At 45.5% G+C, this 22,555-nt stretch overlaps 2 protein-coding genes across 2 annotated transcripts in view; both read left to right on the top strand.

The window, feature by feature from the left end:
* si:zfos-1056e6.1 (uncharacterized protein LOC107988029 homolog) overlaps nucleotides 1-3,309 on the top strand; it is a 53,477-nt gene extending 50,168 nt beyond the window's left edge. The window contains exon 10 of the transcript XR_005630847.1: nucleotides 3,224-3,309. The gene's annotated coding sequence lies outside the window, so the exon portion shown is untranslated. The remainder of the gene's footprint in view (nucleotides 1-3,223) is intronic.
* A 177-nt stretch (nucleotides 3,310-3,486) lies between these two features.
* The window catches only part of LOC120516438 (chitin synthase chs-2-like), a 36,338-nt gene continuing 17,269 nt past the window's right edge, over nucleotides 3,487-22,555 (top strand). Inside the window, exons 1-7 of the mRNA XM_039738091.1 lie at nucleotides 3,487-3,563; nucleotides 3,760-3,952; nucleotides 12,180-12,284; nucleotides 14,491-14,626; nucleotides 14,868-15,050; nucleotides 17,818-18,884; nucleotides 22,086-22,169. Of these exons, the coding sequence (XP_039594025.1) occupies nucleotides 12,244-12,284; nucleotides 14,491-14,626; nucleotides 14,868-15,050; nucleotides 17,818-18,884; nucleotides 22,086-22,169 (1,511 nt within the window). The 5' untranslated portion in view covers nucleotides 3,487-3,563; nucleotides 3,760-3,952; nucleotides 12,180-12,243. The remainder of the gene's footprint in view (nucleotides 3,564-3,759; nucleotides 3,953-12,179; nucleotides 12,285-14,490; nucleotides 14,627-14,867; nucleotides 15,051-17,817; nucleotides 18,885-22,085; nucleotides 22,170-22,555) is intronic.

Below are 22,555 nucleotides of genomic sequence, written 5' to 3'. Positions count from 1 at the left end.
CACAAAATGTTTCTGATCATCAAGCACATTTAACTATTAGTCAAGTATAACACAAGTAAACACAAAATGCAGTTTTTAAATGATGGTTTTTATTATTTAGGGAGAAAAAAAATCCAAACCTACATGGCCCTGTGTGAAAAGTAATTGCCCCCTGAACCTAATAACTTTTGAGCCACCCTTAGCAGCAATAACTGCAATCAAGCGTTCGATAACTTGCAATGAGTCTTTTACAGCGCTCTGGAGGAATTTTGGCCCACTCATCTTTGCAGAATTGTTGTAATTCAGCTTTATTTGAGGGTTTTCTAGCATGAACCGCCTTTTTAAGGTCATGCCATAGCATCTCAATTGGATTCAGGTCAGGACTTTGACTAGGCCACTCCAAAGTCTTCATTTTGTTTTTCTTCAGCCATTTAGAAGTGGATTTGCTGGTGTGTTTTGGGTCATTGTCCTGTTGCAGCACCCAAGATCGCTTCAGCTTGAGTTGACGAACAGATGGCCGGACATTCTCCTTCAGGATTTTTGGTAGACAGTAGAATTCATGGTTCCATCTATCACAGCAAGCCTTCCAGGTCCTGAAGCAGCAAAACAACCCCAGACCATCACACTACCACCACCATATTTTACTGTTGGTATGATGTTCTTTTCTGAAATGCTGTGTTCCTTTTACGCCAGATGTAACGGGACATTTGCCTTCCAAAAAGTTCAACTTTTGTCTCATCAGTCCACAAGGTATTTTCCCAAAAGTCTTGGCAATCATTGAGATGTTTCTTAGCAAAATTGAGACGAGCCCTAATGTTCTTTTGCTTAACAGTGGTTTGCGTCTTGGAAATCTGCCATGCAGGCCGTTTTTGCCCAGTCTCTTTCTTATGGTGGAGTCGTGAACACTGACCTTAATTGAGGCAAGTGAGTCCTGCAGTTCTTTAGACGTTGTCCTGGGGTCTGTTGTGACCTCTCGGATGAGTCGTCTCTGCGCTCTTGGGGTAATTTTGGTCGGCCGGCCACTCCTGGGAAGGTTCACCACTGTTCCATGTTTTTGCCATTTGTGGATAATGGCTCTCACTGTGGTTCGCTGGAGTCCCAAAGCTTTAGAAATGGCTTTATAACCTTTACCAGACTGATAGATCTCAGTTACTTCTGTTCTCATTTGTTCCTGAATTTCTTTGGATCTTGGCATGATGTCTAGCTTTTGAGGTGCTTTTGGTCTACTTCTCTGTGTCAGGCAGCTCCTATTTAAGTGATTTCTTGATTGAAACAGGTGTGGCAGTAATCAGGAAATTGAACTCAGGTGTGATACACCACAGTTAGGTGATTTTTTAACAAGGGGGCAATTACTTTTTCACACAGGGCCATGTAGGTTTGGATTTTTTTTCTCACTAAATAATAAAAACCATTATTTAAAAACTGCATTTTGTGTTTACTTGTGTTATATTTGACTAATGGTTAAATGTGTTCGATGATCAGAAACATTTTGTGTGACAAACATGCAAAAGAATAAGAAATCAGGAAGGGGGCAAATAGTTTTTCACACCACTGTATAAATGATTGACACTGGGATTGTGCATCAGCAACATCCAGCCCCGCCCCAAACATCCAACCCCGCACTGCAGGCTGCAGCAAGATGTTCTTGCAGTCTCGGTGAAGATGACTGGGTGTTAGTATTAGGAATAATAATAAAAGATTTTATTTATGTAGCATCTTATCGCTAAACTAAGGTCACTTTCCAAAAAAAAGGTACTGTAAAGTATAAAAGTTACACCAGGGCATTTTAATTTAATTAAACTTTTATAAACATATTGGAATATATTTACAGTTGTATACAATGATTAATGTATATGAGATTATACATTTCTACTGTATAAAATGACTTGCCAGTATCTATTTATTCAATGTCATTGCTATAAGAAGAGTGTAATTCACTCCTAAACATCGATCAGCATACTCTGCTGTCACACACAGACAGCGCACTGAGGAGGGTACACTTGTGCTGTGCTCTGTACATTTACATGGACAAACCGCAATATGCAGCGGTATGTACCACAACAACATTTATTTATATAGCACATTTTCATACAAAAAGTAGCTCAAAGAACAGAAAAATAAAAGACACAGTAAGAAAATAAAATAAGTCAACATTAATTAACATAGAATAAGAGTAAGGTGGTCCAATGGCCAGGGGGGACAGAAAAAAACAAAATCTGTAGGGATTCCAGACCATTAGACTGCCCAGTCCCCTCTTGGCAATCTACCCCACATAAATGAAACAGTCCTCTTTGGATTTAGGGATCTCACAGAAGAGAGAATATATGTTATATATAGTAGAATATATATCCAGTACGGATTTATTAAACATAGCTGACATCAATATAAAGGAGTATACCCTTGTGTAGGAGTCCCCAATTACACAGTAGACAATACGTTTGTAAAGTATGATCTGTACAATTAAGTACGTAGGTGCAATATACATATAAACAGGAGTACACATTTGTACAGCATAAAATTATATACCAGTGTGCATTTATTCATTCAGTTTAGCATCTACAGATGTACAATATATACAAATACACTCACAGTTTAAAGCAGTATATAAATACACACACGTGTACACTTAGCGTAAATGCAGGCTTACTACTACATACAGTAACTGTACCCAAGCAGCAGTATTCATCATCTACAGTGCAGTACACAACTGTATTCTTTTCCTCAGTAGATCAGCTATAACTTGTTCTGTATATACTGTACTTCTGTTATACATCGAGGCCTATAAGTCAGTATATCCAGGGCTGTTTCCTGACGTAGGTGAGCTAAGTGACTGGTCAGGGCCCTGTGGCCAGTGGGGACCTCCAACTCACACAGAAAAGGGAGGTGAGAGGCTCAAAATCAGTATACTGTGTAGGACCAGAAAAGTTGGAAATGGCCGCAGTGATATATTCAGTACACATGCAAACTGAAAGATTGCCATTTTCATTTTTTTTCACACTCTGGTTGCCATTTATTTCCCTTCATCCTGTTGGTGTGTAAGCCCTCTCTTCTCCTCCCTTACTACATGTGCTTTGTCTTACCGCCGTGTCCCTCCTTGGCTTTTCTTTATAATTATTTATTTTATTTAGCTATGAAGATGCACGCTGGGTGTGATTTATGTTGGTATTTCCTCTGCCATTGGTAAATAAAATTGTCTGAATGTTTCTTCACATTCTGATTGTTTTTTCATCCTCTCAATTTCCAGTTTAAGGTCATGTGGGCTGACATTGATACTGAGAGCACCGCCACTCCTTCATTTGCACCAAGCCAGTTTAGAGTTGCCCATCAAGCCATCACATTTATGATAAAAGTTAATGTTCATGGAGAAGTTGCACTTTAGTGAGACCACTGGGGGACTCAAGAATGTCCTCAACCCGCTCGACTTGTGCTTCTTAGACCTGCTGAGTTGATCTCCATATTTACTTGCACTTGCTGAATTGCCTCCTATTGCTGTGACACCATCTTGGGCTCAGGGCTTCGCTGGTCTCCTAAGAGGAAGCTGAATCATGAGATGACCCACACAGACGGTGACACTCCTCGTCTTGGTATGTGTGTTCCTTCTCTGTCAGGTTATTAGATGCTACGCATTCCTCTGGTATGTCCTTCCTCAGAATGAATGAGACATCTGGCGGCCCTTTTATTTTTGCTTTTAAGTAAACTCTTTAATTATTAAGACACATTGTTTTGGTTATTGTGGGCCAGAGTTTTCATAATTCCTTTTTTCCTTTCTCACTGTTTTAGAATTTAAAAATCTTCTCCATGTTCTGTTCTATAAGACCTCTTTTGGAGCATTTGAGCTGATAATTCTTAACGCATGTGAAGAACAACAGGAAAAGTGATGAGGAAAAAAAGGAAAGAAAAAGGAAGTGGTCAGAAGAGTCGGAGATGCTGAAGATGGAAGCTGTTGAAAGGGCCCACCTATCTAGAGATGCAGGTTCGCCCCCATCTACTGCACATACCCAACACTCAAACTCCACAGATACCCTGGTCATTCTTGAACCTCTCACCTGACCTGGCTGGTCCTCCTTTCTCCTGCCAGACAAGCCCTGTCTCTTCTCCACACCCAAGTCAAATCTCACACCTCTGAGGAGTTGGAGGTCCTTAAGAGGTGAATCTCAGGGTACTCCCGGTGACACCCCAGAAGGTTCTTACAGATTAGCCTGATTGCTGCAGACACCTCTGCTCCCCAGAGCCCCTGCTTTACTTTTTGAAATGCACTGAGCCAGTACTGGTGCCCCCTACTGGCTACACTGGTCTTTGATCAGGTGGTGGTGGTGCACAACATCACCAGAAAAGAAATCAAAGAAAAGTAAAGATTAATAAAGATCACAGGTTCATTGTAGTCTATGATAATTCTTTGCATACCTGATTAATATGAAGGGTACAACTAAATTGTAGTTAAGAGAAGGCCAAATTAAAAAGTGGGTTTTGTTGAGTTTATAAAATGATCCAAAGTGTCTCTATTGCTAAAGCATTCCCAGTTTCTGCTGGCCGCCTCACCACTTCTTTTACGTTTGACTCTTGAGGTAAAGATGACTTTTATCTCACGTTTCCTTTTTATGATGTTTGCTACTCTTTAACCACCAGAGTCACCAGTTCAGGAAGGTTTCAGACACTCGGTAATATAAAAGACCCCAACAGCAGAGTGACACCCACCGTACAGCACTGGAGAGTCACATCCGCAGGTAGCGGGGCACAAATAGCTCTGGAATTCAGTGAGTTAATCACAGCAGCTTCTTCTCCACCCAACCCATCTAATCGCAGGAAAGAATGCAGCCGGCATTGAGAGCATCAGTGGAGCACAGGAGACGTCACGCACAGACATGAGCACCGCGTTTGCGACACTCAGTCCATCATTATTTTTAAACTTGTTTTCACGGCCCCCCTCAAAAGTGCCTCAGAAAGCTGAAGAGCCTGAGGAGTGCAGTGAAGGAGTGCCGTGTCCCCTGTTGGCACACGTAGCACACGCAGCCAGCGTGTCCCCAGGAGGCCCCAGTGTCACACTACCTTGCACATTCAGAAGGAACTTCATGTTGATGGAGCTTAGTAGGCAGTGACAGGGGCGCCATTTCTAACAGCACTGATATGTACATCAGCAGGGTGGCTGTTCATATTTTCATTTTCAATCCTGCCAGCCATTTTCTAAACCCTCTTTATCCTGAGTAGGGTCACGGTGAAGACGGAGCCTGTCCCAGCAAGCACAGGGTGCAAGGCAGGAACACCTGGTCAGGGTACCAGTCCATTGCAGGGTGAACACACACACACACTATAAATTAAGAACACCAACCTCTGTAGATATCAACGTGATAAATACATCTGGGATAAAAGTGAAACTGTAATATTTGAACACTGATGTCTTGTGAAACGGTGCCCAGTCCAGGGTTGGTTCCCAGCTTGCACTTACTGCCCCCAAAAATGGCTCAGGTGCCTGTGGCCCTGAAATGGATTAGCAAATTAGAAAATTAATGTGGGGTTTCCTGGCACTGCTAACCATGTTTAAAAATGAATGGGTGATTGATTATTTTTCATGTATGTGTTTGGTTGTGTACTCTGATTATTTCTGCATGCTCTAGAATGCCACGCAGAATTGTGCCCCTTGCCTTTGATAGACAGACAGATAGATAGATAGATAGGCACTATATAATAGAACCACCCTATAATTGAAAGACACTATATTATAGATAGATTTATATTTATAGTGTGGTGCATCGACATGCCAGATGCACTCCTAGATACAGAGTACAAGAATGACAATGACAGATAAACACATGGTGACAAAGGAGGAGGTCGTTATATACTCTGAACTTCTGCCCATATACAAACATGGCCTTTACATCCTAACATCAGGGTTAGGCTGAGGAGCACTTCATCGGAAAGTCACATCGGCGGGCGAGCTGCTCACTCTGGGGTCGTATTTCTTAATACTGGAAACAAAACAATGTGGGGCCAAAATGCAGTTGTTCATTTATTTGAGGACCGGGGGGTCTGCAAGTTTTCCTAGAGCACAATAACAATTAGATCTTTTATTTTTTAAATCTTTTTGCGGGACTTTTCTTGTTTGACCCTTCTGGCATTCCTGACATGGGCTTTGATTTTGTCGGCTTTTTGCTGCTCTTTGTGCTCATAACGTGTTCATTTGGGATTGTGTCAGAGATAAAACAGATTATGTTAAATCCTTCGTCAACCACTTGCTATGCCATTTATGCACAGCCTCAGCCTTGGTTGTTACCTGATAGCCCAAAAGGGGGCACCAATAACCCCTTTAGTGCATATGGATAAATGAATGGCCGCTCATTAGCAGCCTCACGTCACGCCTGTTCAGAGGTTCTCTGGCCGGAGTGGTGGTGGACATTGCTGGGTCCTTAAACTTCTGACGCGACTCTCGTTAAGTCCAGCAAACACAGGAGGAGTAGATGACAAATCAGAGGTCCGAGTTGAAAATGTCAGAGCAGGTGATTCCAGGATTGAGCTCAGCTTATGGCCAAAATGTGGAGGAGTGTAGCACCTAGAATCCTGAGTGCCGAGGCTGATGACAGAGTGACACTCCTATTAGTCATAAAAAGAGTAGCCTGTGGGGGGAGAAAGCTGGACGGGAGCAGGACGTTGCCATCACACTTAGTAGTCAGACTAGAAGAACAGCCACAACCACTGAGGGTGGAGAAATGGCCGTGGGCAGACCGGCGGCTTCAAAGCAGATGTCTGCTCCTTCTGATTCCATCTGTCCATCCATCCATCTACGTGTTTTCTTGCTTTTACAATTCAGCATCATGGCCTGCTTGGACAGCAGTTGAGGAGACCACATAGTCCTTTTGCCACCAGCCAGTCTGAGTGCTTGTTTTTGGACTTCAGGTAGAAAGCCACACAGACGCTGAGGTCATTCTAAGGGGTCACACTTCATCTTCAGCTTAACAAGTCTTAAGATTTTCACCCCTGAGGTGTTTCACTTTCTCCCTCTACATCAGAGAAGTCTGAAGTTAGGACAGTTTGGCCAATTTAGAGAGCAGCAGGACCTTAGCAGGAAGACCCCGTGCACACTGTGGGCATTCCCAAGGGCCACAGCGATTGTACCCTTCGGTGTCACAATGCTATTGCATAACCAAATGTCACAAAATGCTATTGCGCTCTACCGTATCATTACTGAGCTTCATAGAAGCGCCGGAGTGCGGTGCATACCTGCTGAAATTAGTCCCGTACTCCACCCTGCTCTGTCATTTAGAGTGGCTGTGGGAACAGACTTGATGGGGCGCCAGAAATAAAACTCAAGTCTGCACAAAGTACAACTCGGGTGGCGCTGCCGTGGTGGCACCTCCTCCTCACACCCCCCGGCCCACTCACTGCCTGCGTGATGTGTGCCCGTTCTCCCCAGTACTGTGTGCGTTTATGTGAGTTTACCTTACCACATCCTAAACATAAATTAATATCTCGACGCCCATCACATGGGTAGCGCTTGCTTCTGCTTCAGCATTCCTGCTTACTGCCCCTCCGCCAGTCATCAGCAGGGAGCCACCGTTCACTGATGTTTCACACAGTGGTGCCCGGGCACCGACACCTGCCCAAAATGGGAGAGGGAATGTCTGTTTTTAGTTCCTACTCTTATAACCTTAATTTAATAGAGAAAGGGATATTAATAATGTATTTTTTAATATGACGATTTTATGCATATGATATTAATAAAAAATGTATTTATTTATTTATTTATGTAGAGAGACAGCCGTGCTGCTGTAAGACCTTTTATGAAATGAATTAAAGTGTTTTAGACTATGTGTGCCAGTGCATGCCTATAAGGCCATATCCCCGACCCTAGCCCTGACACAGACAGGCCGGGCACAGGTTCAGCACGCAGCACACACATTTTTTTACAGCTGGGCAGCGTTTTTCTCTGCTCCCCAAGGCACAGCACAGTCCCTTTGCCGCCCCTTCAGTTCTTCACACAGGATTTATCCTCTTCCTCCTGACTCTGGACATAGGATGCTGGCGACTAGCCCCTTTTTATAGGGCCCCCCCAAAAGGACTCCAGGTGCCCAACGAGCTTCTTCTAGCAGCACTTCTGGGTGTGGCACAAGTGCTGCCAAATAGGGCCCTGAAAGCATCCATTTGCCCCAACAGGGCTGAGCTTCTATGCGTATGACCTGTGGGCTTCTGCTGGGCTACCCTCTGTCAGTCCTGGAAATACTCTTCCATAGTCAGGGTGTCCCGGCCGTCCACGACAAAAGCCGTGCCCAGTACATATCCCAGTGGCTCAATGGGGACATCACTCCCTGCCGCTGCTCTTAATGGGGTGTTGACCCCCAAACTCTGTTCTTCTTCCATAACCACCAGCAGCAGCAGCAGCTCGCTTCCTCCACCTCATCTGCTAGCTCTCTTAGTTTAGACCCGGTCATGCCAGTGCTGCGCAGATGCTGATCAAAATCCCAGCATGAAGCTTCTACAGGGTGGATGGTTACACTCCAACCAGCTTCTTGGGACTCTGATGGCAGATGTGAGTACTTCTATCTTTCCACACATGCACCACTGCCATCCTTCATCCCAGAGTGTGGTAAGTTCACTGATAAGGACCCTCTGTGTGACTGTCGACCACATCACGATGTCTGGCCTGAGAGTGGCTGTTGTGATTTCGGTTGGAAATCCCAGCTGCCTTCCGAGGTCTGAGCACCACCTTCCTACATCTTTCCAGGGGTGAGGAGGGATGTTGGTTTTTCTTGTTGCACCTTATGTTGCATTCCCACCTGCTTTGACAAATTGTATGTGTTTGGGTTTTGCAGCATCTAAGGAGTTATTCGTCTCCACCTTTGTGGCTTTACAGAAAGCGGACCAGCTTGTGCTGCCACCTGAAATGCCCCGTGTCATCGCAGCCTTGCATCCTGAGAGAATGTGCTGCAGGCACGCATTGATGTTGTTACAGAGCGGGCAGTTATCTTCACTTCCAACCACTGGAAGGGCTTCTGGGGGCATGCTAGGGTATCGTAGATTACCCTTCTGAGGAAGCTGAGACATGCTAGTGGAATATTCCAGATGTCTGCCCAGTGAAGCCCTCTGTTTATGGTGGCTTCCCACTGCTTTCAGGCTTTTACTTTCTATCTTGGTGACCTCCATAACCGTGATCTTCCTCTGTTTCCTTGTGGGTTTGTACCAACACTGCATGAGTTGTCCCGTGTCAGCTCTACATGTGCAGCCTGCACTCTTCCCAGAATCTCTCTTTATGTCAGCTTACTGATTTCTTGGTCCGCGTTCGTCACAAGTCCAGTGTGGACGGTCGTGTCCTGTGATTGTTGTGAAATCCACCACAGAAAAGCACTAAAGGGGGAGCAGGCCTCAGAAACAACCACACAGAAGGCCACAACTGCCCTCAGTTCTGCTCTGGGCCTACCAGATAGGCCTCATCCCTGGGTTGCCTGGCCCCAGACTTAAAAGGTAGGCTTTCTGGCCTGCACCGGTCCAAAATGGGGCAAAGGCTTTAAAAGTTCAAAATGCTCACAAACATCAAAAGGAGACTCTGGCCAAACAAAGAAACATTCCTTAAATATTTTGTAGATGCCACAGGGGCTGGACGGGCATCCCGGCCAGAAGAGGGGATGGTTCCTTACCCAGACGAGAGGCTCCTAACAGGCCGACGGGCATCCTGGCCAGGGAAGAGAAAGGCCCGATAGGATGAACAGACAGCCCCCTGGAACTGGAAGATGTCGCTGGGGACTGTTTACTTTACCAGCACATTAGATGGCAGCATCCCTGGATAGCAGTGCCCAGTATGGAACCAGTTAGGGAGGCTGGAACCCCTGGGTGCTGCAAGGGTGTGCTGCAGAGAGATGTGTCCCCTAAAATGGGACTCAGAAGTACTTCCATTGGGTGGCGGCCCTGGCACCAGAAGTACTGCCGGGTCCTTAATAAAAGGCGAGTCAGAACTGGGAGAATGGAAGGCTGGAGGAGGCCAGTGCGGTGGTGAGAGTTGGAAGGCGAGAGAGCGACAGACACCTGTGCTTGTGCTGCTTTGTGCGACTGCGGAAGGAATTTGGGTTGAACAAGCCGTCCTTTATTTGCACCCGGGACACTTGGTGTGTTCATGTTGGAGGTTTGGGCCATTGACAATTTATAGAAATTTATAGAAGACTTCAAAACGACTGAATAAAAAGCAAGGCAGACAAAATCTGAATAAGTCACAAACACAGCAACAGCACGTACGTTTAGGCGCAGTGGGGGTCCGAACTTGATTCTGGGTGTGTATTTAAGTGATGTTATACACTGTGACTTATGGCCGGAGCCCTTGCCTGCACTTCTATCCTGATAAAGGAAGGAAGGAAGGAAGGAAGAACAACTGTGCTGTAAGGGTGGGAAGCAGGGGGAAGCTGTTTCTACATAAAAAATGAAGGCGTGTTGCACCTGCACTTGTGTCTGTGCTTGACTGTGTTGGGTGGGGTGGCTGGTACGCCCCCTGGTGGTCCACAACATGTCATTTCATGCACAGAGCATCCATTTCTGACACGAGTTTCTTGATTGTAAATGTTTAAAATTAGTCGATGTCAGTCTGAACGCTGGACGCCATTAAGTTGGAGTTTTCATGTCACCTATTTCTTTAGAACACAATCCCATAATGCTTTGGGATGCCTTCATTGGTGTGCACAGCTTTCACTGACTACTTGATCTTGGGAGGTCCAGAGGTCCGCATGTTCTCTCATATATAATAAATACGTAATAAAATATATAATAAAAGCTCAGTGACTGAGGCTGATGACACTCACTGAAGATGTGCGTTGTAAGCAGTAATTGAAAGGCACTATATAAGAGAGAGGCTGAGTGGGTGAGTCATGCATGGCATCAGCCTCTTCTTATTTCTTTGTGGATGTGCCAACTTTACCCTTTGTGTCTAGGTGCCATTTGTGTTTTGATTGTACTATAATTATAGTAATTATATAATAATTTGAGCTCGTAAACATTATTTTAATTGAGGCAAATACATTCGGATGGCTCCCAGACACGAAATAAACAGAAGCCATGGAGGGACTTGTTCTCCCTCACTACGATAAGTCAAGCAGACCTGCACCACACTGACGTGCCACACAGGGTCACAGGTCACAGACCAATAATCGGAGGTGGTGGCCGTGGAGCCAGCACTCTGTGACTTGTGCTGCAGCCCATCACGACAGATACATCTGTCCATTTTCTAAAGCCGCTTTACCCTGAGCAGGATCACGGGGGAGCTGGAGCCTACCCAGCAAGCACTGGCCGTAAGGCAGGAACAAAACCTGAACAGGACGCCAGTCCATCACAGGGTGAAGACACACACACACACATACACACTTGGGCCAGTTTAGCATCTCCTATCAGCCTGCATATCTTTGGACTGTTGGAGGAAAGCCACATGGCCATGGCTGGAACGTGCAAACTCCACACAGAATGGACCCGATCTCCACACTGCCGACCAACATGCATGTATGATACTAAATGACACCAGCACGGAGAGTCCAGACTCCTGGCTTTAACTCCCTGCCTACTCACAATTTGTATTTTATTTTCTTATTCCAAAACAAGTAGGACAGGTGGACTGGCAGCTTCTAGTTGGCCTGCTCAGGGAGTCTGCCCTTCAATGGATTGGTGCCACTCTGCACCCAGCGCTGTTAGGGTAGGATGCATCTTTGTAAATTCCTATTGCATTTCTATTTTATTGTATTGAGGATCACTTGTGTTCTATTCTGTGTATTGTGTTATTGTATTGCCCCCTTTGTTTTGCCACCCACTGCACGCCCAGTCTACCTGGAAAGGGGTCTCTCTTTAAATTGCCTTTCCTGGGGCCTTTTTTTGGGAGTTTTTCCTTGTCTTCTTAGAGTCAAGGCTGGGCGGCTGTCAAAAGGCAGGGCCTGTTAAAGCCCATTACAGCACTTCTTGTGTGATTTTGGGCTATACGAAAATAAATGGCATTGCATTGTAACTTTCTACAATCCTTAATGGGACGAGCAGATCAGAAAGTGGTTGGATGGACCAGCAGAAGCACAAGTTACAGAGAAGCTGCGGGTCGAGTTCTTAGAATAACAGAAGAGAAGGACAAGTAGCCAATCACAAACAAGCCACGCCTCCTCAGACACAGTGACGCAGAAAGGCCGGCACCAGAATAAGAGGGCGGGGTCATGCAAATGAGAAGCAGCCACAGGTGTCTTTTTGTGTACCTGCAGGAGGAAAGTGTGAAGCGAACTGAGAAGTGGCAGCAACAAGGAAGGTCACAGGGAAGAGGAGAAGATGGAGACGGCGGATGAGAAAAAGGAAATGGAGGATCTCAGGTGAGAGGAAATGAGGCACCTGGTGCCCCACAGCATTAAAGACAAGCAGTTCACGGGTAAAAAGGACAGGCAGGGCAGCTTAATTGTTCATATATTTAATTATTAAAGTGTATGCTGGAATGTTAGAGTGCAGTTACTCCACAGTTATCCACATGTGACTCCTACTGTGAAAGGCACTATATAGCTAACGCAGACTGGCTGCCTTCTTAGGAATCTAAGGTGGTGCTGGTGGAGCACAAAGCTATAGAAATAAAAAGCTTTGTCTGTCTAAAGCACATTTTTCAATTAACATTCAAAAGTGCAAGCGGACACTTCACAGTAAACCTGCTCGTACTGTTGGGTCGGGCAATAAGCAGACTAAGGAGGCAAATGCGCACGGACAGACAGCTTTGGAGGGAGGTGAGCCATTTTGAGATGAAATCTGGGCTGCTGTGCCAGTCCAGGTGGCAGTCTCAACCGTAAATGGCAGGACAATGAAACTTAAGACAAAAGACGTCTGCTGCGTTACCAACAGTCACCGGTTACTAGTTAAGAAGAGGCGGCCATCAGAGCTTAGTAAGAAGTTGTAACAACTGAGCTGTTAGCTCACCACGTCAGTCTGATGGGCTCCATGTTTTGTCAAATTCTTCCTTGCGTTGTCATCCTCTTATCTGTCTAAACTACACTTTAATCGTACTGAAAGGCGCCGTAGTTAAAGGCCTTCTTATTATCTGTGGAGTCTCACACTGTGACTTTATGTTTTTAGCTGATGTATGATGCTTGCTGTGAAAGATGCTACAGAATATTCAAAGGCTTGTCATCTTGTATTCTGTGACTGCAGTTAGCTTTGAATTGCTGATCGATCGGGGACTGCCGGGGTCTGTCCTGTCCTCAGGGCTTTTCTTGCTCTTGCCGGAGTCTCTGAGACGGTCAGCCATGTTAAGCAGCACAGACACCTCTGAGCGGACGATGAGCTCCAAGTGGCCTTCTGACACTTCACTCCAGTGGTCGGACACTAGTGGTCTCCTTGTTTCAGTGTGGACCTTCACTTTTGATATTACAAATTTAATTTAAAGTGTGATTGATAAGTAGGTGCAAATGGGGTCATCTTCGCTGGTCATCTGTCACCTCACTTTGCAACTCATTATTGTCTACCCCTTAGTGAAGGCTAAATGAAACAATGGAGGGTCCTGAATCTTAAAAACCAACATCTGTTCCTTTAGGAGCAGCAAGTCAGTCAGTCAGTCACTAAGACAGTGACTGGAAAGTCACTACAGCCCTCCAGGGCATAAGGGTTTTCCCAAATGTTGTAACACAGAAATGAGAAGAAGCAGAGGCCAAAACAAGATGGACACCTGGCTTAACTGGGATCTGCTGGGATGAAGTGTCAGAAGGCCACTTAGAGCTCATCGGCCGTTCAGAGGTGTCTGCGCTGCTTAACATGGCTGACCGCCTTAGAGACTCCGGCAAGAGCAATAAAAGCCCTGAGGACAGGACAGCAATCACAAAACACAAGCCGATGACCTTCAAATATAGCGCCTTTCACAGCAAGCATCGTATATACAGCATCATATACTTGAACTAAGGACTCCGTTAGCCTGAAGTGGCCAGACGTGAGCAAATGTGCGCCTGCCACCTGCTATCCCTTACAAAAATGAAATCTACGTAAAATGTGTCTGAAAAGAATATACTACTACCTATATAAATATATGCTTAAATATGGCATCGAATATTTTAATGACAAATATAATACATTATCTTGCAGTATATTGAATTGTACCGTAAAATATGCAAATTATTGCCATTTTGGATATTGCAATATATTTTCTAAAAACGTATTATTACAGTACTTGCTACTTGGCTGATGCCTTTATACAAGACGACTTACAGCATTTGAGGTACAGCTGGTTGGAGGACAGACGGACAAAATGACCTGCTCATTATAACAGATTATTATAGATAGACAGGATGAAAGGCACTATATAACAGACAGATAGATAGATAGATGAAAGGCACTATATAATAGATGGATAGATTATAACAGATCGCCAGTCCAGTCCATCTATTCATCCATTTCCTTACCCCCAGTTCAGGATCACGGGGGCTTTATAAAAACATGTGTATATAGCGTCTTCTCCTATATTAGTATGAATTAATAGCATGCATTTCAAAAATCTTTTTTAACATATGAATTAATTGCAATTCCTTTGAATTTCTTTGAATGTAGAAAAAAGTGGGACCCTTTCCTCCTAAAGCCAGTCATCGACGAAGAAGAGAAACCCACGACGTTCCTTCGCCTGTTTAACTATGTGGTGTGCGCGGTGGTCGGGCTGCTGGTTTTCGCGTTCGGTTTTTTCAGTAAGGTAAGACAAGAAAGTGTGTGTGTGTGTGTGTGACGGGGCCACTGCTCTGATCGTGTGTGTTGCTGGTCGTGTATTCACATGTATGTGCGCGTGTGTGTCACAACTGAGCATTTCTTACATTCTTCTGTTTTAGTTGTGCGCTAACTTCGTTCTCACAGATCGAATCAAGTTATTTGCGAAAGTCGCTCTACACTTCCGAGGCGGGCCATCAGCTATTCAAGGTGTCCTTTTTGTCTTGCAGGCTTCGCTCCTGCTCATGATCACAGTGACCGGCAGCGACTCCAGCACGGTGCTCAACAAGCCCTTCTGCAGGCTCATCCTCGGCTGCATGCTGGTTGTCCCCAACGTCCTGACATTTGTGAAGAGTCTGTGGAAAGCCATCTTCAAAACCTCAGAGATGCCCTCCAGACCGGCCATCGCTTTCGTGAGTAGCGCACTTAAACGGAGCCCCGTTTGCAGACAGCAGTTGGGCTCCGTGAGGTTTCCAGGCGCGCGCGTTCAAGTGCCTGCTGATTGAGTTCTGAGAAGTTCTCACGAGAATTCTGTAGAAATTTGTAATGACGGGATTACTAAACTGAACGGAGTCCATTACCTGCTTCTAATTATTATTTAGAGTTAATGATTTGCACAAAGTATACGTCATGAAATTGGGGTGGCGCAGTGTTTGGAGTTGCCGCTTCACGGAATGACAGCCATGCGCTCCCTGCTGCGCTCACGTCCCGCTTTTAAATGCGCGCTCCAGTTTCAATCCACACTGCTAGGAAGAAATATGTCGATCAGAATAATTAAATAAATACATTAAAACATGAGATATATACTAGTGAATAATTAAATGTGCCATGGAAAAACATGTTTTGGGTTCTTTTCTATTATCGTGACGCAAATCGCATTATCGTTTTTAAGATTAGGCACCCAAAGGGGACATTAACATTAGGGACCAATAGGTAAGTATGCTCCGCCCCCACTGACTTTAAGATTAGTATTTGTGGTTGAGGTAGGCCAGTCTAATAATTTAACATCCAAACAATAAGTAACCAATTTGCGTCACGATAATAGAAAAGTACCTTTTTGTTTATATCTTTACTCATTTATTTCCTTATTTTTCATGTATTCATTTAAGTGACGCTGCTCGCAGAGGGCGGGCTTTAGTGAGTATTGCATTGTGATTGGTGAATCGCAGGTAGCGGGCATGTAAACCGTCGCCCATCACGGGCCACATTGACAGCAGACGCCGCCGACAGAAGCCCCTGATGAGGAATTAGGAGCTTCTCGAATTCAAGTAGCCATTTCGTGCCGTAATTCTTAACTTTTCTTGTACTCATCTGTGCCACTGACGCCCACAGTCACAATTTAGATCGCGCGCTTCGCTGAAGATTCACCAATCAAAACGTAGAACTGGACAGAGCCCGCCCTCTCATCTTTGACAGGTGAACATGACAGTTTTCATTTCAGTGCGTGCTTTATGATGCAGGCGATGTGGATTATTTTTCATTATTATTATTATCGGTCTGATGCCTTTATCCCAAAGCGAAATACAGCATTTGGTTACAATTCTTTTGTTCTTCTAAATGGAGCACAGGCAGATGAAGTACCTTGGTCATGAGGCAGGCAGTGTGGTGGACTGGCTTTGGAGCTCAGACCTTGAGGTTGTAGGTTCAAATCCCACTACTGACACCACTGTGTGACCCTGAGCAAGTCACCGACTGGAAAACCACAATAAATTATATCATAAGTGTTATAATAAGTCACCTTGGATAAAGGTGTCAGTTAAATAAGTAAATGTAAATGACTGTACAGGTGTCAGTAGTGGGATTTGAACCCAAGTCCAAAACCTTAATCACTCTGCCATAAATGAAGAAATATTTAAATAAGTACATAAATAAATAAGCAATGAGTACACAACAAAAAACACGCACAGTATGTCATGACACATTCAATCATCTATACTCATATACATAATATTATACAGTATATTCATCACTTTTCACAATGCATTTATTTATTTATGTATTTATTTTATTTTGTCCAAAAATACTCCTCTATAGAATTCTTGCATGTTTAATTAAAACCACGCAGACATCTGAATGAGTGGGCACCTCTGGCGACTGGGCACTCCATCCAGGGTTAGTAGTGTTGACAGATCTCTGAGTTGGATTAAGTGCTTCTGCTACATTTTTATATCTGCAGATACACACCTGCATTCACACTCTCTTATCAGCTCATTATTTTTATTAAACTCATATAAATTAATATAACACGGGGGCTTCGCCGTGTGGTGGGTGCTGTAATCAGCACATGCGCCCAATCTGTCCTCTCTGCCTTTGACTAGTAAACACAGGCTCAGGGTATGTTGTGGCCTTGCAGTGTAATGGCTCCCACCATTTGAGACCACCAGTAGGGGAGGGTCCCAAGTTCACCCACAACTGGGGACAGAACTTGAGTCCCAGGGGTCCAGCACTTGTGCCACTGTAGGCTGTGAGCCTTTGGTTCAAGTCTGTCTGCCTGGGCCCTTCCTTTGTCACTTCAAGTCCACATGAGTTCTCTTCTGAGTCATTTGGATTATGTTTGGGTGCAAACTGAGAGGTTAACCCTAACCCTGACCCTGCACTGGCACTCCCTGAGATAGTGCCAGTCAAGCCAAATGTACAAAAACACTTGAAGAGTAAATGTAAACGCCATAATGTATGAACACCGGTCATTGTAGCTGTAAGACAGCAGAGCTAACCGCTGTGCCACCATGCCACTCATAATATAAACTGCTTAATTCAGTTCAGGCTGTGTGAGAGGCTGGAAGATGGGCCAGCAGCACTGAGGGCAAATTTGGAGGAAAACCGTGGAGGAACCAGCAGGTCATGGAGGGGCGGACACTCAGGGGGCCTTTTCACCAATCTCCCCTTAGAGTCTTCATGTGCCTAAATGACCAGGGCGGACCCCCGACTCAATGAAACAATCCAGTCTCTGAGTGGCAAATACGGCACCGCATTCAGCGACTAAGCTAAGTCACCCCGGGGCCTGTGGGTGTCTCAGTCCGGGTTTGAGTTTACCGCGGGGGACCCCACAGCGATGATTTATATCCACTAGTTGAGATACCACACAGGTCTTCATTTCTAATTATGCATAAGACGTATTGCCATCTGATGGCAGACTCTTCAGTGCCCGGCTGACCCTCCTCTCGTCTTTGTCCCTTTCAGGTGTGTCTGGTCGACGTGCTTGTCGCCGGTGGGACGGCGGTTCTCATCGTGATCGCCATGCCTCACTTCAACATCCTTAACAACACGATGATACTGAGTGGCGTCTGCATTCTGCCCGCGGCTTTCCAAGTGGCCCATCAGTTTCTGGGCTTTAAGCTGTGGACCTTCATAGCCTCCCTGCTGTCCGTGTTCCTCGTTCTCACCGGTTATATTGCTTTCTTTGTTGACTGCTTTTTGCAAGGAAAGAAATCTGACAGCCCAAGCCCTGGCATTATGGTGTATGCGGGTATCGCCATCGCCTGCACTTTACTGGTTTCCCTGAACTGGTGGGAGAATTTCACCGCAATGCTGCCCAGCAAACACCTGAAAAGCATTCATGGAAGCCTCCAGAAGTCCAGAAACATGACATACCTGCTGTCGAGCTGCGTGCGCATCGTAGTGACTGGCGCCGTGGTGGGCGGCTACACCTACGCCACAGAGGACGGTCGGTTCTTCACCGTGCCTTACAGACTGGACATCACCCTCAGCCTGTTCATCATTCAGGTGGCCGCCTCGGCGCTCTGCCGGTGGTTTTCGGTGATCGCTTCTAAAATTCATGCATTCAGGCGCTGCTTTGCCTTCCCCATGGTCCTCATGAGCCTGGCAGTCTTGGCCTTCTTCATCATCATTTTCGGTGGGCGCTACGCTCACTTCCAGCAGGACATCGGCTGCCCCAACTGCTCCCTCAGCCTGTACTGCCAGCAGTCATCGTCTTACATCGGGCACGGCGTGAAGCAAGCGGGCGAGCTCTTCAGGGACATCAGCAACAATTTGTGCAACAAAACGGGCATTGCAGACCAGCAGCAGGTATCCCTGGTCCTGATTGGAGTGTCGTCTTTGAGCTTCTGGGCAGGACTGGTACTCTCCACCGTATATGTCTGGTTTACCAAGTTCCAGAGGATCGAGAGGACGTCAAAGCTGTTTGTGAGACGTCTGTACGAGGCGGCGTTCATCGACCAGTCCATGCTGCTGAACGTGCGGCTTTGCCAGACACAATCGGAGGAGACCTCGTCTACCAGTGAAAGCAGGTATGGCACCGAGCCTCAGATTGAGGGGGGCATTGTGTCAATGTCACACGGGCACATAGCCGTCTCATGCCAAGGGGGTGCCAGCTGCACATTTAGGAGATTCCTGGACCTTCACAGAGGCTTCACTTGTGTCTGCATGGGTGTCTTATGAAGTAATTTATTATGACAGAACAGTCAAATGTAACTCAGGGTCACATGGGGCAGAGTGTGTGCCAGCAGCACGAGGTGTAAGGCAGGTGCCAACCCTGGAAGAGGCACCAGTCTATCAGACTGTGCTATATAATAGATAGATAGACATGAAAGGCGCTATATAATAGATAGATAGACATGAAAGACGCTTTATAAGACAGATAGATAGACATGAGAAGCGCTATATAATAGATAGATAGACATGAAAGGCGCTATATGATAGATAGATAGACATGAAAGGTACTATGTAATAGATTGACATGAAAGGCGCTATATAATAGATAGATAGACATGAAAGGCGCTATATAATTGACATGAAAGGCGCTATATAATAGATAGATAGACATGAAAGGCGCAATATAATTGACATGAAAGGCGCTATATAATAGATGGATAGACATGAAAGGCGCTATATAATAGATAGATAGGCGTGAAAGCCGCTATATAATCGATAGATAGATAGATGTTTTTTGGTCTGGGAGTCTCAAAACACACAAGTCCCAGTAAGTTCGAAAAGCATTTCCAGAATTGACCACTAGAGGGCGACATCCCCAACAAGCCCTAGTTAGTTATAATAATAAGCAATCACAAGATCTTTATTAAATAAACTGCTTTTGCTAAGATTTTAAGAAGTGTTTTTGAACGTTGATGAAAAGCACCCAGGCTGTTATTTTATGAGTGATATAGGAGAGACTTGTTTTTTACTTTTTGTACACTTTTTAACTTAATATAAGTATGGCTTTTAAAAAGTATTTTATATATATATGTTATTTTTAGCTTTTTAGTCTTGGGTTTGTTTTAGTACAATTTTGTAATGAATATTTTAACATTTCCTTTAATATTTTTATCCATTACTAACGCCATTTATTGGTGAAATCTTGAACTGTTCTTCATATGAAAATTTAATTCCTTACTTAACATGGATTAATTGATCAATTAGTGAAACTGATTATTGATTCATGTATTGTCATCTGAAGTGAGTAAGTGTGAAAAATTTGAAGTCATTTGGAAAGTAGGATGTGTTTTAAATATCGATTACAAGATTTGTACCAGACAACAAACAGGTGAAGTTAATATAACCCTGTTAATAATGGTGATGATGGTGATGATGATGATGATGATGTTCACCTTACATTGCTCTTTTGAGTTCGTTCCCAGCCACCATTAACTTCAATGGCTTTCCCATGGCGTGTTGGGTAGTTTGTCAGTTCACATCCAATTACTGTACTAACCACCTAAACGTCATCTTTTACCTCAGAATTGTTAAAAGAGTTCATAAAGTGCAGCGCTAACTCCACAGAAAGGTTCCAGAAGGCCGTCTTTATGTAACTACTTGAGGTTTGCGTACAGACCTGGCGGGTGTCACCGATAATGAGGCCAGCCGAACACAAGGGGGCCGTTGAATTGACGGGCGAGCTGCGATTATAAGGAGGGCCCGTCTTTGCCAGGTGGAGCTGGAGGTGGTGCTCCGTCATCCATGTTGGAATATCAGTGAGATTCCAGCTGATTGTCGTGAAGAGCAGGGAGAGCAGAGCACTGACGGGAGAAAGCCTGGGCCTGGACGGTGGGGTCTTGAGTGGTGCTGCATGGAGGGAGAAGAGTAGGGACGTCAGGGCGCCCTCGGGTAGAGACGTCCAGCTTCATTTCATTCAGCTGTGTCTGTGGTGGTCCGGTGTCGTACCGTGTTAGCCATTGTGGACGCCATGAGACGTCAAGTAAAGATTAATATGCACACTCTCAAGGCAACCCTTCTGATGATAACAAACGGCCTGAAGGAGGCGCCTCGATAGTCGGCATGTTGTCGTCTGTCCAGCTGGCCAATAAAAGGCGCCGTGTGGCTCACTGCCTTCATTCTTGTGGAGATTTTGTCTTTAATTTGTCGCACGTGTCCTTCCTAAAAGAGAACTTCACATGCGCAGTAAGTGACCCTGTAAGAGTTGAATTTGAACCCTGGTCCAACGTGCGCCTAGCATGTGTCCGAGTCTCGTGTCCTTCTGAGCTTATACCTAAAAGCTGATGCTGGCCTTTTATTGTTCACTCTGAGGGATGCATTTCTTGTCATTTTATATAAACCCTGTGAGATTTAGCGCTTTACAGGCGCCGACCCGACACCGACTCACAGCGCAGACACGGGGACTTTGTTTTCTTCAGAGGTGGGACATCACGTCTCCCCCGTGTCCCACTGGCCCTACACAGTCCCCAAAAGACACACGAACGATAAACACCCCAACAATCACTCGTCCCCCTCCTCCTCCCGACTCTGGCACCCCTAGAAGAGGCTGCTGGCCCTTCTTATAGCCCACCCATACGGGCTCAGGAAGCCACGCAGCTCCCCCTGGTGGTGGCCATGGAGCCCAACGGGGATGTGACCCCAGTGCAGCTGTCACCAAGTGTTCGCGGGGAAGTAAGTGACCTCCAATGGCTGTTCCCCCTGATTCAGTGCCAAAGGGGTGTCCCGGCCAGGGCCCATAAGACAAAGTGTTACATCTTCTAAGGTTTCCTGTTGATTGAACCCATCTGGATCATCAAAAAATGAGACCATTGTTGTGATTAAATCATGAGAATCAAAATACTCCGTTTAAAAAGTCACGTACATCCTAAGCTAACAGGACCACCAATCATGTAAGGCGTCGACGTTTGTCGTGGCCCCTTAGCGGCTGGTGTGGCCAATCAGGTTCCACGTTTTCTGATTATGTAATGAGTTCCTGGCCTCATCAGTGGATTGGATGAGCAGAGCAGAGGACGCTCTTTGATTGACGCCTTAAAACGGGCCATTCCAGTGGCTGTCGTCAGTTTCAAATTCTTCTCTTCCACAACCCGTAGGTAAAAAGAGGGGCGCCTCACAAAATGGGTGTAAGGGATGAGAGGAAAGCAGGCAGACAAAGAAGTCGTTTAAAGAGAGGACGAGAGCCTGAGGTGGAGCTGGGGGCAGACGGCGATGGAGTGGAGGGAGTCGAGCGCCGCGATGCTGCTGTCCTTTCATTGTTTGTCCTTTTCTGTCCTTCTCCCCAGGGAGCACATCGTGATCTACCTGTGCGCCACCATGTGGCACGAGACCTACGACGAAATGCTGAAGATTCTCACCTCCCTGTTCAGGTAACTGGCTGCTTCTCCCTCATCCGGTTTTACTGTGTGAATCAAGGGGGGGGCACACTGCCCACTGCGCCACCCGGTGGTGTGATACCCGCCTGCCTGCCCGCCTGCATTCCACAGCTGCATTCTGATGCACACCTGAATGGCTCAAAAACCCATTTTAATGCATTGGAAGCCCAAATGACATTTTTTGCCTTCGGATTTCTTTGAGTCATCGCTGTGCTGAACAAGAAGACGGAGCCTTTAAAAGGAAATCCACATTTGTCTCCTGTTCACTCCTCACGTGTTTGACATTTTTTAAAGCAGATGAAACAGGTGTCATGTCAGAGACACGCCGCAGTGGTCCGCGAGGCACTCAGACACAGACATGTCTTTATGTTATTTAGGAG

This window comes from Polypterus senegalus, chromosome 16 (assembly GCF_016835505.1).
Source record: "Polypterus senegalus isolate Bchr_013 chromosome 16, ASM1683550v1, whole genome shotgun sequence".
NCBI classification, from domain to species: domain Eukaryota; kingdom Metazoa; phylum Chordata; class Cladistia; order Polypteriformes; family Polypteridae; genus Polypterus; species Polypterus senegalus.
This window is presented reverse-complemented; position numbering and strand designations above follow the sequence as displayed.